Below are 13,657 nucleotides of genomic sequence, written 5' to 3'. Positions count from 1 at the left end.
TTTGAGAGAGTTTATTGTTAATTGTGTAATCATAAGTTTAACCTTACATAGAAGCAACTTTTTTCACAAAGGATAGATATAAGGAGAAATTTTGAGCTGATCATCAGGATAAACCCTTATGGACTCAAGGAAGAATGTATGCAGGATTGTCTTATGACATGAAATATTGCTGTCAGTTATGGCTTATCTCTACATCGTGAAGCTGTCAGAAATTATTTCAGCATTCTTGTACTTCATTTTGGTTCATTAGAAAGTACGTGTAACAAGACTGTTGTTTGAGAGAGTTTAATATTCACCATGAATGCAACCATTCATATAAGCAACATTGTTAGGATTTTATTATTATTCAGTCATTCACAGAAGCAAGGCATTTTTAACACTTATGTATTTATGATGTCCAATGTAAAATAACAATAATGCAGTTCATGAATTGATCTTCATTTCTGCAACCATTTGCTTAAACATATAGGAAAAGTACACATTTTGCATGAATAAAAGTGAACATGAAATGCTGAGTTCTGAGTGTCTGTCATGCACTGGATTTCACTCTCCTGATGTTCAGATCCTCTCTCCTCAGCTGGTCACAAAGATCTAGGAATATTTTTTGCAGCTTCTACCTTGCGTGTCATCTAGCTGCCTTTTGTACCTGTCATCAAAAGCTTCCGTTTTATTTATTTATTTATTTATTTATTTATTTTTATTTTTTTAATAATTTACTTGTACCCAATCAGTGTGGCTTGGTGGGAACTGCCTGATTAATTTCCTAAATGTAAATTAATAGAAAAATAACATTGTGATTTTTATTCATATTGTAACTTACCACATTACAGTTGAAAGGAGCAGAATTTAACATTTTTACAGAGGAAAGTGCAAATTCATTTCATGAGGTTATATGTCAATTACACCTGAGGTAGAATTTACTTGCAAAATAAAATTACTCTTATCACTACACCAAATCGAAAATTAAGCCACTAACTTCCAAATACACTTCATACAGGTAATTGATTTAATTGGCCCAGCTTAGCTGTGTACAGTACAAATATAGCCTTGACACTAATTGGCAATAATGCTAACCAGGTATTAAAGAGGTAGGTGACAGCCGATAAAATCAAGAGAGCACCGTAACTGATAACAAATTACACCCAAGGCAATAGGTGAGTCTTCATTATAAAAGTCGAAACCCTGCCTGGGTATTTCCACACGTTTTAACAAATTAACACACTCTCCACCCAAACTTATTGGGCACTACTTTAAATGAATATGCAGTGTACGTGTGCTCCAAACGTACACACCTAGGTCTTTGGTTTTGTACTGTTTTTTCTTTTTATGGTAAAATCTGCACAGCTGGCTCTTCATTCTTTGCTATAAAATAGATTAGTTTTATTCCTTTACTTTTCAAAGCCACCTCGCCGTCTCTCCTCCGTTTATGGTTTTAGTTCCTTCATCATGGATTGTTACCACTGCAGGCAAGTGTGAACGCTTGTAAAGTTAGTTATCTTTTCTCGATCAAATAACCTGCAGTAATTCATCATTTTGCTCGGTTAATTATCAAAGGAAATACAGAAAACGAAAAGTGAACTACTGACATGGCTTGTTCATGCGCAGCAGACGATTCCGGTCTCCCTCCAGAATGGCTGCTGTTTGTTTTGATGACGCAGGCTCTAATGGGTCATATTGCAGATATCCTGATTTTTAAAATTTGTTTATGTATTGATTGGAAAATGAAGAATGGTGTTTGTTTAAGCATAGAGGGCATTTTAAAGAATTAAACCTTACAATGGAAGTGGTTTAATTGTGGTTTGTAGCCTTCATTCAGTAGCTCCGGTGTCTCTCAACTTCCTGATTGCCTCGCGCATGCTCAGTTACTGACCTTCCTGTATCAACTGTTGCAGGTAGCTTGTGTACAGTTTCCTTTGAATCAATCGTTTGAAACGTTGTCATTCAACCATGAGTGGAAATCTGTTTCGAGCCATCATTATGGGCGCAGCTGGGTCAGGCAAAGGGACAATTGCGAACAGAATTGTGAAGGATTTCGGCTTGAAGCATCTGTCTAGCGGTGACCTTCTAAGAGCACAAATATCTGCTAAAACAGGTACGCTTTAGCTGACGCTCTTTACTCACAAGCAATAAAGAGACAAATACCAATTGCAACAAATGCAGTTGTATTCGATGTCTGTAGATCATATTAATCGACCAGTTGGTATATATTTCAGCAGCATATTATAGTATATAGCTGAAATAATGTAGGCATTTCTTCAAATCCCATTTCCAGTCTTACCCTCCTCTCATATAGTGGTAATTAACACAGCCAATGTTCACATGGCCAGTCTCATTAATTTTTTATCGTCACCATTGATACTAGCATAATATACCAGACATGACATTTTTCTGCGGAAACATGGGATTCAGCGTTTTTTAAATTCAATTCCGAGGGTCACTGAGATTCGTCAAGATCTGCCGGTCGGTTGGGTGTTGGGTCCCATGTTAAATGTTCAGAGATTTTTTTGAAACCAAGACTCATGCCTGATATACATAACCTCAGCCATCTCATGTCTGTGTTAAGAAAATGAATAAGTTCCTATGCTGTTAATGGGTTCTTTGTGTATAGCATCTTCTTAATTAATGATTTGTTTGTACGTTTTATGGTAAAGCTTCTGGAGGCTAAAAAGTTCATTGACCAGGGGGCCTTAGTGTCTATGATAACATCTTTATATTCATCATATTATATATGTGTATGTTATATTTTATCAGCTGCTGGTATGGAGGCTAAAAAGTTCATTGACCTGGGAGCCTTGGTGCTTATGATATCATCTCTATATTCATCATATTATATATGTGTATGTTATATTTTATCAGCTGCTGGTATGGAGGCTAAAAAGTTCATTGACCAGGGAGCCTTGGTGCCAGATGGTCTGATGGTGGAACTGATCTCAAGCGAGTTAAAAAAGATGAGTGATGTTTCTTGGCTTCTGGACGGTTTCCCCAGAACTCTCCACCAGGCTGAAGCTCTGCAGGAGAGAGAACCTGTGAATGCAGTGGTCAGTCTTAATGTCCCTTTTGAGATCATCATAGGCCGAGTAAAGGATAGATGGGTTCATCTGCCCAGTGGAAGAATATACAACACTGAATTCAGTCCTCCCAAGGTCCCTGTGAGTATAAACCTTCTGACGTATTTGTAACCTAGGGAAGAAAATCCAGGCCTGTAGCCTGGGGGGGAGGGGGGGGGGGGGGTGGTGGAGAAAGGTCCCCTCTGGGTAAAGTGTTATCTAGCTGTATGGAGGTTTCATGGTAAAAGATGCATTTTTTTTGCACAAAAAGAAACCCCTGTTTTCAAATTGCTGGCTACGGGCCTGAAATCCATACACATTGGCACTGCATGCTCTGTAGACATATTTTTTTTATTGATTTGAACTGATTTTTTCCAATGTTTTAGGGTAAAGATGATGTCACAGGTGAAGATTTAGTTCAGAGAGATGATGACAAGCCAGAGACTGTGAGGGCCAGACTTGAGTCCTACGAGAAAATAACCCGTCCAGTGCTGGACTTTTACAAGTAAGGTCCCATTCCCAGAGATTAGATCGATCCAACTAGATCGACCTAACTCCCTGGGGGTTCATGCTAAATAGCTGTCAGCCAAGCGGGCACGAAAGTTAATTCCCCCCTTACAGCTTGTAGTAGGCGGGACGGACATTTAAGCCAGATTATCTGACAGTAATCTAGTGAGACTCCCCACAGGGATAGATCGATCTAAAATCTATGGGAATGCGCCCAAAGACAGGATAGGTGCTGTGACTAGTTTCAGTTTATAGTGGTGTAGTACAGAGTTCAGACTAGTATAGAGAGCCTATCATTGGCCCCATTCAGAATAGGGGACTAATTAGTCTGAGGGTCAAAGCTTGCCATCTAATCTGCTAATAGACACTGAATAGATATTTTGTGGGAAAGTATTCACGTGGGTTGGCCATATTTGACCCTGGGACTAGTTAGTGCCCTATTCTGAATGGGTCTGTTCTCTCAGCCTTCCATGTAGTCCTCTCTTCAGCTTGTATGCATTTGTTCCAAGACAGTTCTCAGTCTTGTTCTATTTTATTACAGGAAAAAGGGAATTCTGATGGAGTTCACAGGTAAATACTCCAATGAGATTTGGCCCCATGTCCACAAGCACCTGGCTAACCTGACCCCAGCTCTCCAGTACACCGATTATGGCAAGGGGGGAGTCTAAGGGAACAGCAGCTCTGGAGTACAGTTTGTGGCAAAGGGGGGGGGGTCTAAAAGAACAGCAGCTCTGCAGTACACAGTCTGTAGCAAGGGAGAGTCTAAAGGGAACGGATTGGAGTTTGGACAAGAAAGATATTACAATTGTTCATTTAAAATTGCAAGAAAGACTTTGATTGGAAGTTGTTTTAAGGAAACAATCATGAGGCCTCGCGTACATATAGCCAAAAATCCATAAATATACATGAAAAAATGATTGATATGTTTATGTCCATTAATTATACCCAGTAAAATTGAATTGTTAACACTGTTAGTGCTCTGAATTGGCAGTCTTATTATTTATTTCTTGTATTTTCAGTATTTTCAAAGAATTCTTTATGGCGCAGTTTTTAATATAGGCACCTTTTGCTGTAATATAGTAGTTTACAGAAACATTTTCTACCTGGTATTGCAATGATATAAACACTAAATGAGCTGTCTTGCTGCAGGTTTGGCAGGATTTGAAAAAATGGTTGGAATAAAAAATGTACAATAACTTTCAAACCATATTTTTGTTTAACTTAAAATTCACTGAGAGGCTTAAATTGGTAAATAGGCATGGTGCTTTTGAAAATCGGCATGATTGGTTTAGATTAATGGTAATTATTGTTTTCTTTTTTTTGCACTATTTTGGTGCCATTCATCCTATAACTTTCAAAACTGTATTTTTGTTTCACTTTAAATTCATTGAATGACTTTGTTTGGCGAAGAAACGGGTTACTTTTGAAAATCAGCATGATTGATTTACATTTACTGTAATTATTGTGGTTTTTGTGAATATTTTTTATTTTTCACACATCAGCATTTTCAGTGGCTTTAATATCCCATGGAACTGAAACACTTGCTAGTTTTACAATGTCCATGTTACCTGTAGTACATAATGTAAGAGGGTAAGGGTGATTACGTATGCTGCTTTAAAGCAATATATAACTGTGCATCAAAATTGTCCAAACATCATTTGGTGCACTTTTTTGTAATGTAGGAACATTTGTCAGCTTTTCTGCCTTGTTTCCTGTATATTTGCCAGATTTGCTGTTTATCTTTCTTTTTCTTATGTTTAACAGCAGTCTGAAATTCAGAGACCCTGGTAGTTAAGTTGATGGATACATTCTGCTCCAAGTTGAGTTAAAATCTTTTTTATCACGTCTTCAACTTACCTCCCTCCCCCAAAATAAATAAAACAAACTAAACTTCCCATTTAATTAATAATGATTCCAAGTTATAAGTAAATAACAACAGCTATGTTTTAATGAGTTTTTTTATTGCAGTTCACCACATACAGTTTTCATCTCTCTTTGAGGTAATAAGTAGCACACAGGTTCATCCTTTCGTTGGTTTAACATAATAGTGACATAAAATTCAACGTATGATTGGGCAATATTTTTTCTGCTTGTCTATACCTTTAATGGCTTACACCAAGGTATTCTCTGTACTAACTTAATGCGTTACATCTGTGTTAAAGGTAGAATTTCCCCGTGGAGTGCACATACTTGGCTATTATGCTGCATTGACCTGTGTAAGCAGTTCTCATCTCATAATATATTTTAACACATTTATTTAAACGTTGGTTTCTCTTCAATGGTTCTGTGCTATATTTTAACACCTACAAAGAAACAAATAATTGCAAATCAAAGCACCTTTTTGAATTCAATATCCTAAAAAGGCCCTCTACGCACATATTAAAATTGATAGTGATGTTTCAGGATTTGAAAAAATGTAAAGCTAGACAAAATGTACTAAATTCTTTTCAAGGGTGACTATGAACAGAAAATTAGTGTAAACCATGTCAGAAGAGTAAACCGTGTCAGAAGATAAACAAACCACATTTAAAGTCCATACTTTAGACTTTTAGAGATAGACAGTCTTGTTCTGTATAAGTGAAGGAAATTCCTCCATGTATTAATATCACAGTTAAATTTTTGCTAGACTGAAATAAAACAGCAAACAGAAAGACACTGTAAATATCTGCCTTCTTACACATGTAACATACTGTCAGGGATACATTACACGAGTTAATTACTTCCATTATCACTTCAAACATCAATGGACATAACACAATGTACAGTAATAATAAACCATATTAAATACAAGTGTAAAAATAATCTCTAAATACAATCAACCCTATGTAAATCCTATATATTTATAAATAAGGTGGATGTTTGTAAGTGATACAGACATACATACTGACACTTAACACAAATAATGAGGCTTTCAATCAAAAAGTAATAGTTGTGGATATTTCTGGATTAACTGATGAGTGATGTACTCAGCTTTCAGCTCATACATTTTAAATAAATTTATCTGAAGCTTTCAAGCCACTGTATACATATAAATCATTAAGTATATGTGAATTATTGAATAAATAACAATTAAGTTGATTTTCAAAGCACAAAAGAGTAAAACTCCCAGTGGTAAGCTCCATAGTCAACACACTTTCTTTTTTACAGAAACCTTGCCTGGAGTCATTGTACTCATACTACTAGTAGTAATATATCTCCAACTGGAGTCATTGTAGTCATACTACTAGTAGTTATACATCTCCAACTGGAGTCATTGTAGTCATACTACTAGTAGTTATACATCTTTAACTGGAGTCATTGTAGTCATACTACTAGTAGTTATACATCTTCAACTGGAGTCATTGTAGTCATACTACTAGTAGTTATATATCTTCAACTGGAGTCATTGTACTCATACTACTAGCAGTTATTTATCTTCAACTGGAGTCATTGTAGTCATGCTACTAGTAGTTATACATCTTCAACTGGAGTCATAGTACTCCGCATGCTACTTCGCCTGCTGTCAATGCGTATAAGTTCTGCAGTGCTCCCTGTTATACTGACATCATCATAGAAATCTCCAACTTGAGAATCTGAAAATGATATAAAAGTTTTAAATGTCTGGGGGAATACAGTAAATATATGATATTTTTTTCCCAACCGTATTGCTAGATTCTTCATCTTAACTTGAATCTAATAGTGATGAGGCCTTATTCTAAAATTTTAAAAAGTTAGTTTCACAATGAAATTACACTTGCATTTATTTGACTTACTGAAGAAATTTCATTAACGAAGAATAATAAGTATATTTTCAGTATTCAAGGACGTCCCAAGTACTCATTTATCTTTGGAAATCTTTTAAGGAAGGTAACAAGCAAGAGACAAAAAAGCAGGTCTTGATGCCTAGCAAATGTCAAGAAAATGGCTTATGTCAAAAAACGGTTTATGTCAAGGGAATGGCTTGGTCTCATGAAAGGGGGGGGGGCTGCTGTGAAAGGAATGGCTTACGTCAAGGAACAAAGTAATAACATCTTGTGAAGTTATATGAATCAAATAAGTGCTGTGGAGGCGGTACAACGTGGTGAATGAAATGAGCTCCAATCAATTAAAACCCATTTATGTCATAATTTACTTAAATCCTTAAAATCAATGATCTTCAAAGAATAAACAAACGCCATTTCTTCCAGAACTAGAGTATTTTTTTCAAACTAAAATTCAACAAAAACTTCCATACTATAGTGATCTAACAAATACCTCTACCTGTTTATTTGTGCCCCTTTAATCCATACTCAGTACAATATTAATGCCAAAAGTTTGTTGTACAACCAACATTTCATGTAAAAATGACACAATAGCTTGCTGATCTCTGGATGTTTCAGTAAATATGGAGTAAAAGAGCACAAGCAATATAGTAAGATGTTGTGTTTTTACTGGTAAAACAACTGAGTGTAAAGTTGTGTCTACTCTGCATTAACCTTGCAAGTGTCTTGCCTTTACACCTAGTTTTATACTATGTTGGATTGATAATGAATATATTTGTGTTTGTTTGGTTCATACTTTTCGCTTAGTTTTGCCACCAGTTAAAACACAACTTCAGGTTTCAGCTGTACTAGCCTACTGTAAAAAATTATCCATTCCACCAACAAACTTACACCACATAGTCAATATCCAAATTTAAAATTCTGAAAATATTCAACAAATAATAGTAACAAACTGTATGTTAGAATGACTTTGTTAGAAAAAGTAACGAGAAAGGATGAGAAAAGACAAAACAGAACTAAAAACAAAACAATGCAAAACAATAGACAAGACTTAAAGCTACAGAAACTGATTGGTCTTATTTAGCAGGGGCATTAACAAAAGGGCCCTCTATATGCTATTAAAGGAAACTAATAGAATAAGGTCGTTATGAAATATCTGATGACTAAGAGTGTGAAGTAATAGGTATATAAAAGAGAAAACAAAGGGCTGTCATATCAACAATCTAATCACAGAAACGCTGACACACTTACATAATTGGGACTGATGTATAAGGTCAAGGTCACATGCTGAACCACTAACTGTGAATTGCTCTGTCATTGAAGATGGAGCTGTGTTGACTGGAAGTGAAAATTGTAAAAGTTGTAGAACGTTTTATTCTTGGTTTTAGATTTGAAATACAACAATTCTTTTGCATTTGTAATTTTTTGTATCTGGTAATGATTTCAACTTTGTGTTATAGCAAGAAAGTGACAGGCAATGCAGTGATGAAAAGGAAATTTCATGAAACAGATTTTTTAGATGTTGCAGTGTTCTGTATAATGACATTGGCCAAAGGACCTACAGGCTTGGGTAATATAAAACTGTCAGGTTGGGAACCGAAAATAAAAAACAAACTCCTTAGAGTAGATAAATGATAAAGCAGTCCAAATGTCCTTCACAAGTAGATGGACAAAAGGTTTGGCAAACATGCACCCAATTAATGGCATCTGACTGAATAATTGTAGCAATCAGTATGGCTTATTGAGGGAAAATATAATGGACATACTAGGCAAAACAAAACTAAATATACAACATCCATGCTTAGTTTGTCATTTTCCAGGCTCCTAACCTTGCAGCAAGAACTGTTTAGTTCCTGTCAGCTATGGGCTGGAGCTCTAGTGTAACCTCTGTAGCATGGAAGAGATGAGTGGGGAAACCCATTTGAGAGAGTATTGACCACAGTGGCACATGGTATGACACATTCACACACAAACTGCTATACAGATGACTTTATGTTCTGAAACTGTTAGGGAACTGTGCATATCTTTTATACTTAGTACCATCTGAATTCAGAAAGCTATTTTGCCTAACATATGGAATTTACTGGAAGAAGTACTTCATAATGACCAACACTCCACCATTCAATTACCATCATATGGGAGAGGAGACAAAAAACCCAGACAGAACTTTGACATTTGTCACTTCTCCAACATGACGACATTTGTTATATCTCACCTTCTTTGCAAGTTTCCATGGCATCCTCTGCATCCTCAGGAACATCTTGAGCATCCACTTGAAGTTTGGCAAAATTAATGAAAACCTAAAAACATGAATAAGGTCTCTTCTTTGAAACTAGATCATTCACAATTTTTGAAGTTAATAATTATCTGTGCATTGCTGATTATTCCAGATATTGTATATTTGACATATTTATTAGCTTTATAAATCCTTTTCTCATCTCCTCTTAGAACAACTATTACATGTATCCCATGAAAAATGACCAGAATTACAAACAAAACTTGAAAAATGCTATGTCATATTGCTAAAACATTTCAGTGATGGAAATGTGCAAAAAGAACTTGGGCTGTGCCTGGTGTATGAAGTCTAATACATGCATCCAAAAAGAACTTAATTAAGGTACACCTGAGCCAGTGTAATCTAATGTAATCACTGAGTAATCCTTTCATATGTCTAAAAAGAATTTCAGCTATACCTGGTCTAATGTAGTTTAATTCACTGAGTAATCCTTTCATATGTCTAAAAGAGTTTCAGCTATACCTGGTCTAATGTAGTCTGATTTACTGAGTAATCCTTTCATATGTCTAAAAGAGTTTCAGCTATACCTGGTCTAATATAGTCTGATTTACTGAGTAATCCTTTCATATGTCTAAAAGAGTTTCAGCTATACCTGGTCTAATGTAGTCTGATTCACTGAGTAATCTTCTATGTCTAACTCCTGGCGAACAGATTCTAATTTTCCAAATAAATAAGACAGGAGTAGTCCCTGTGAGGGCAGCTGGTACTGTAGCATGTTGTGGTGCTTCTCCTTCAGCATCACATTAGGGAAAGTGTGCTGGATGTAGTTCATCACAGGCTGTAGGTCTGGACTGTGACCCTTCACACGGAGTATCACAGTGTACCCATCACCAAATCTGCAGAGATACACAAATATGATAATTAACAAAGCCATTCCCTTCATATACAATAACATGGAGAAACACAACCTCTTTGTATAAAAATCCATCGTTTTTGTATTTACATATGCTTTGAATGTTGTTGACATGTTGCCTTTGAACCAAATTCTACAAACAAACTTCTTGAAATGCTACCAGTCCTGAAGACCTGGCAGTAACTTACCTATTCTTCAGATGTTGTACACTGCCCATACACCTGAACCTGCCATTGACCATAATTCCTATTCTACCACACAGTGCCTCACACTCTTCCATGCTGAAAAAGAGAGAAACAAACTAGGAACATTGATGTAGAATATTTTCTGAAACTTAAACATTTCAATTCATGCCATGCTCATTGCTTCTGAAACACAGGACACAAACATGTCCTCTCCAAGTACATACAAATCAGCAACCTATAACAGATGAAATCATTTGTTCTCTACTTAAATAATGTCCAATAGTGACTTTACAAAAACATACCTGTGAGATGTGAGAATGACGGACCTGCCGTCTTTCAGTATACTAGTAATACAGTTCCACAGAAATCTTCTAGCTTTGGGGTCCATACCAGTAGTAGGTTCATCCTTAATTAAGCAATGAAATAAGTTAAAATATATTTTGTTGAAATGTTCTACTTCAGTATTAAATAAATTTCATTCAAACATATTCATTTTTCAAATATTCTGATTCTCTGGACAAAGCCATCGTCTCACACAACATAGTGGTACATTTAACCACCTTGTAGGTATTTAATTAGGTACTTTATACACAAGCAGCTGTGTAGGATTTAACTGTAAACAATCTGTGTTTTAAATTACCAGAAATATGACTGGTGGGTTCCCAATGAGAGCTATGGCAGTGGAGAGATACATACCAGAAATATAACTGGTGGGTTCCCAATGAGAGCTATGGCAGTGGAGAGTTTTCTCCTGTTTCCTCCAGAGTATTCCCCTGCAGGCTTGTCAGCATAGCGGATTAACCCCAGCTTTTTTATACAGTACTGGGCAACCTGAAACAGAAGTAATACAGGTAAAACCAATGTTAGAGATTTTGTTATTGTGGCTAAAACATACCATAAATATCAAAATATCAAGCTGATGCAGTATTGGCATAGATGTTCAAAGCTATTGAAATTTTTCTGTCACAGATATCATACCCTGTTTTCTTCCTAATATGATAATGTCCATGCCAAAAAATACATAAACTTTCAAATTCCAGGTGTTCTCTCTGTACCTACCTGTTTTACTTCAGAAGAAGACCTTTCTCTCAGCCTGGCATAGAATTCTAGGAAGGCACTCCTCTCAGCCTTTCATAGAATTCTAGGTGTTCTCTCTGTACCTACCTGTTTTACTTCAGAAGAAGGCACTCCTCTCAGCCTGGCATAGAATTCTAGGTGTTCTCTCTCCGTATCTACCTGTTTTACTTCAGAAGAAGGCACTCCTCTCAGCCTGGCATAGAATTCTAGGTGTTCTCTCTGTACCTACCTGTTTTACTTCAGAAGAAAGCACTCCTCTCAGCCTGGCATAGAATTCTAGGTGTTCTCTCCGTACCTACCTGTTTTACTTCAGAAGAAGGTACTCCTCTCAGCCTGGCATAGAATTCTAGGTGTTCTCTCCCAGTGACCAACATGTCCAGAGCATCAAACTGGGGGCAGTAGCCAAGATTCTGGTGGACAGAGGGCATTTCTGACAGAATACTGAAAGAAGACATCATATTGAGTCCATGAGTTCTGGTGGACAGAGGGCATTTCTGACAGAATACTGAAAGAAGACATCATATTGAGTCCATGAGTTCTGGTGGACAGAGGGCATTTCTGTCAGAATACTGAAAGAAGACATCATATCAAGTCCATAAGTTCTGGTGGACAGAGGGCATTCTGACAGAATACTGAAAAAAGACATCATATCAAGTCCATAAGTTCTAAAAGACAATCATCTGCACTAGTAGGTAGTATATATGTTAATATATTTTCAGAAAAATTAAGAAAGGATATGTTACTCTTCTACCCCTCGTAAAGTTGAAAAGTAGCTGTTCCTTTTTCAGTTTCTTTTTCTCTCCCTTTCACTCTCTCTCTCTCTCTCTCTCTCTCTCTCTCTCTCTCTGTGTTTGTGTGTGTAATGTTATAACATGTATACCTGTGACCTGCCAACTGTCTCTCCCTTTCACTCTCTCCTCTCTTTGTGTCTTTTTGCATGTGTGTGTGAGTGTGTAATGTTCTAACATGTATACCTGTGACCTGCCAACTGTCTCTCCCTTTCACTCTCTCCTCTCTTTGTGTCTTTTTGTGTTTGTGCGTGTGTGTGTAATGTTCTAACATGTGTACCTGTGTCCTGCCAGGTGAGCATTGCCCTTGGTGACCGTCTCATCCCCAGTCAACATTTTAAAGGTGGTGGTCTTCCCTGCCCCATTGACTCCCAGCAGGCCAAAACATTCTCCCTTGGGGACACTGAAACACAACCTGTCCACTGCCACAAACTTGCCCTTCCGCCGCTTGTGAAACACCTGAAATAAGGAAAAACATAAATTATCAGTAGTCACAACATCCTTCCTGATTTAAAAGACAACATCTTTTGCTAGATATCACTACGTTTTACAACCCAAAACATTTTGACACAAAAGTACCTTTGTTAAATTTTCCACCCGCAGTATGTCCGACCTGGCCTCAGCTGACATTGCTCTTCTCCTCTCCCTGGCCACGTCAATATCTTCATTATCATCTACTGCATTCTCATTACTAGACAGCCTACAATAAATAATTCTAAAATAGCAATTTTTGTGTTAACAAACAATCATTTCTGTTGTAAGTCAACAATCCAAGGTATGAATTTACTTCTTTAATGACTATCTATGTCTACAATCTATTGAATAACTCTGTGTTTCAGTATGTGCCACCTTACAATTAAGTGACTGTTACCTTGATGTGCAGAAGAACTTGTACTCTATGAGCAGAGTAAAACCAAACCAAGCAGCACCAGACACTGCTAGTGCAAACAGGTTGCGACCAACTTGATCCCATTCAAATGGATCCTTCACTGCTGTGCCAGCCACTGAAAACAAAATATCAAAATGACAATCCTCACTTCAAGAAAGACATAAATCTAGATCTGTAGTTCAGACATTAAATACAAAATTTGAAAGCTGGTTCACTGCTTCTTTTAGTGAAACCACAAATCTTTTAAATAAACATCAAAGAACACATTTGTACTT

At 36.7% G+C, this 13,657-nt stretch overlaps 2 protein-coding genes across 12 annotated transcripts in view; one reads left to right on the top strand and one right to left on the bottom strand.

Annotated features, from left to right (window-relative positions):
• Positions 1-1,845: 1,845 nt before the first annotated feature.
• LOC106176498 (GTP:AMP phosphotransferase AK3, mitochondrial-like) lies at positions 1,846-4,758 on the top strand. Its single transcript, XM_087002769.1, has 4 exons — positions 1,846-2,092; positions 2,857-3,149; positions 3,434-3,552; positions 4,096-4,758. Exons 1-4 carry the CDS (start codon positions 1,948-1,950, stop codon positions 4,220-4,222), a joined length of 684 nt encoding a protein of 227 aa, XP_086858895.1. The 5' UTR covers positions 1,846-1,947; the 3' UTR covers positions 4,223-4,758.
• Positions 4,759-5,494: 736 nt separating this feature from the next.
• LOC106176500 (phospholipid-transporting ATPase ABCA1-like) overlaps positions 5,495-13,657 on the bottom strand; it is a 43,387-nt gene continuing 35,224 nt past the window's right edge. For 6 of the 11 annotated variants that reach the window (XM_087002761.1, XM_087002762.1, XM_087002760.1 and 3 more), the window contains 11 exons: positions 13,365-13,497; positions 13,073-13,193; positions 12,774-12,952; positions 12,005-12,146; positions 11,325-11,459; positions 10,931-11,034; positions 10,632-10,724; positions 10,183-10,426; positions 9,510-9,594; positions 8,546-8,632; positions 5,495-7,126 (listed from right to left, as the gene is read on the bottom strand). In XM_087002761.1, the coding sequence (XP_086858887.1) occupies positions 7,005-7,126; positions 8,546-8,632; positions 9,510-9,594; positions 10,183-10,426; positions 10,632-10,724; positions 10,931-11,034; positions 11,325-11,459; positions 12,005-12,146; positions 12,774-12,952; positions 13,073-13,193; positions 13,365-13,497 (1,445 nt within the window). In that variant the 3' untranslated portion in view covers positions 5,495-7,004. Of the gene's footprint in view, positions 7,127-8,545; positions 8,633-9,123; positions 9,182-9,509; positions 9,595-10,182; positions 10,427-10,631; positions 10,725-10,930; positions 11,035-11,268; positions 11,460-12,004; positions 12,211-12,773; positions 12,953-13,072; positions 13,194-13,364; positions 13,498-13,657 lie in introns of those variants that run through there. The other 5 variants (XM_087002765.1, XM_087002766.1, XM_087002764.1 and 2 more) reach the window with 5 other exon arrangements.

Source organism: Lingula anatina, chromosome 1 (genome assembly GCF_051362555.1).
Source record: "Lingula anatina isolate TDL-2025a chromosome 1, LinAna3.0, whole genome shotgun sequence".
NCBI classification, from domain to species: domain Eukaryota; kingdom Metazoa; phylum Brachiopoda; class Lingulata; order Lingulida; family Lingulidae; genus Lingula; species Lingula anatina.
Note: the sequence above shows the minus strand (reverse complement) of the source record. Positions and strands in the feature narration are given on the sequence as shown.

Bases quoted from the DNA above. Each gene is read 5' to 3' on its own strand.
- LOC106176498 (XM_087002769.1), top strand. From the start codon at position 1,948: ATGAGTGGAAATCTGTTTCGAGCCATCATTATGGGCGCAGCTGGGTCA. The intron at 2,093-2,856 runs GTACGCTTTAGC...ATATTTTATCAG, and splicing joins ACAAATATCTGCTAAAACAG to CTGCTGGTATGGAGGCTAAA. The intron at 3,553-4,095 runs GTAAGGTCCCAT...ATTTTATTACAG, and splicing joins CCAGTGCTGGACTTTTACAA to GAAAAAGGGAATTCTGATGG.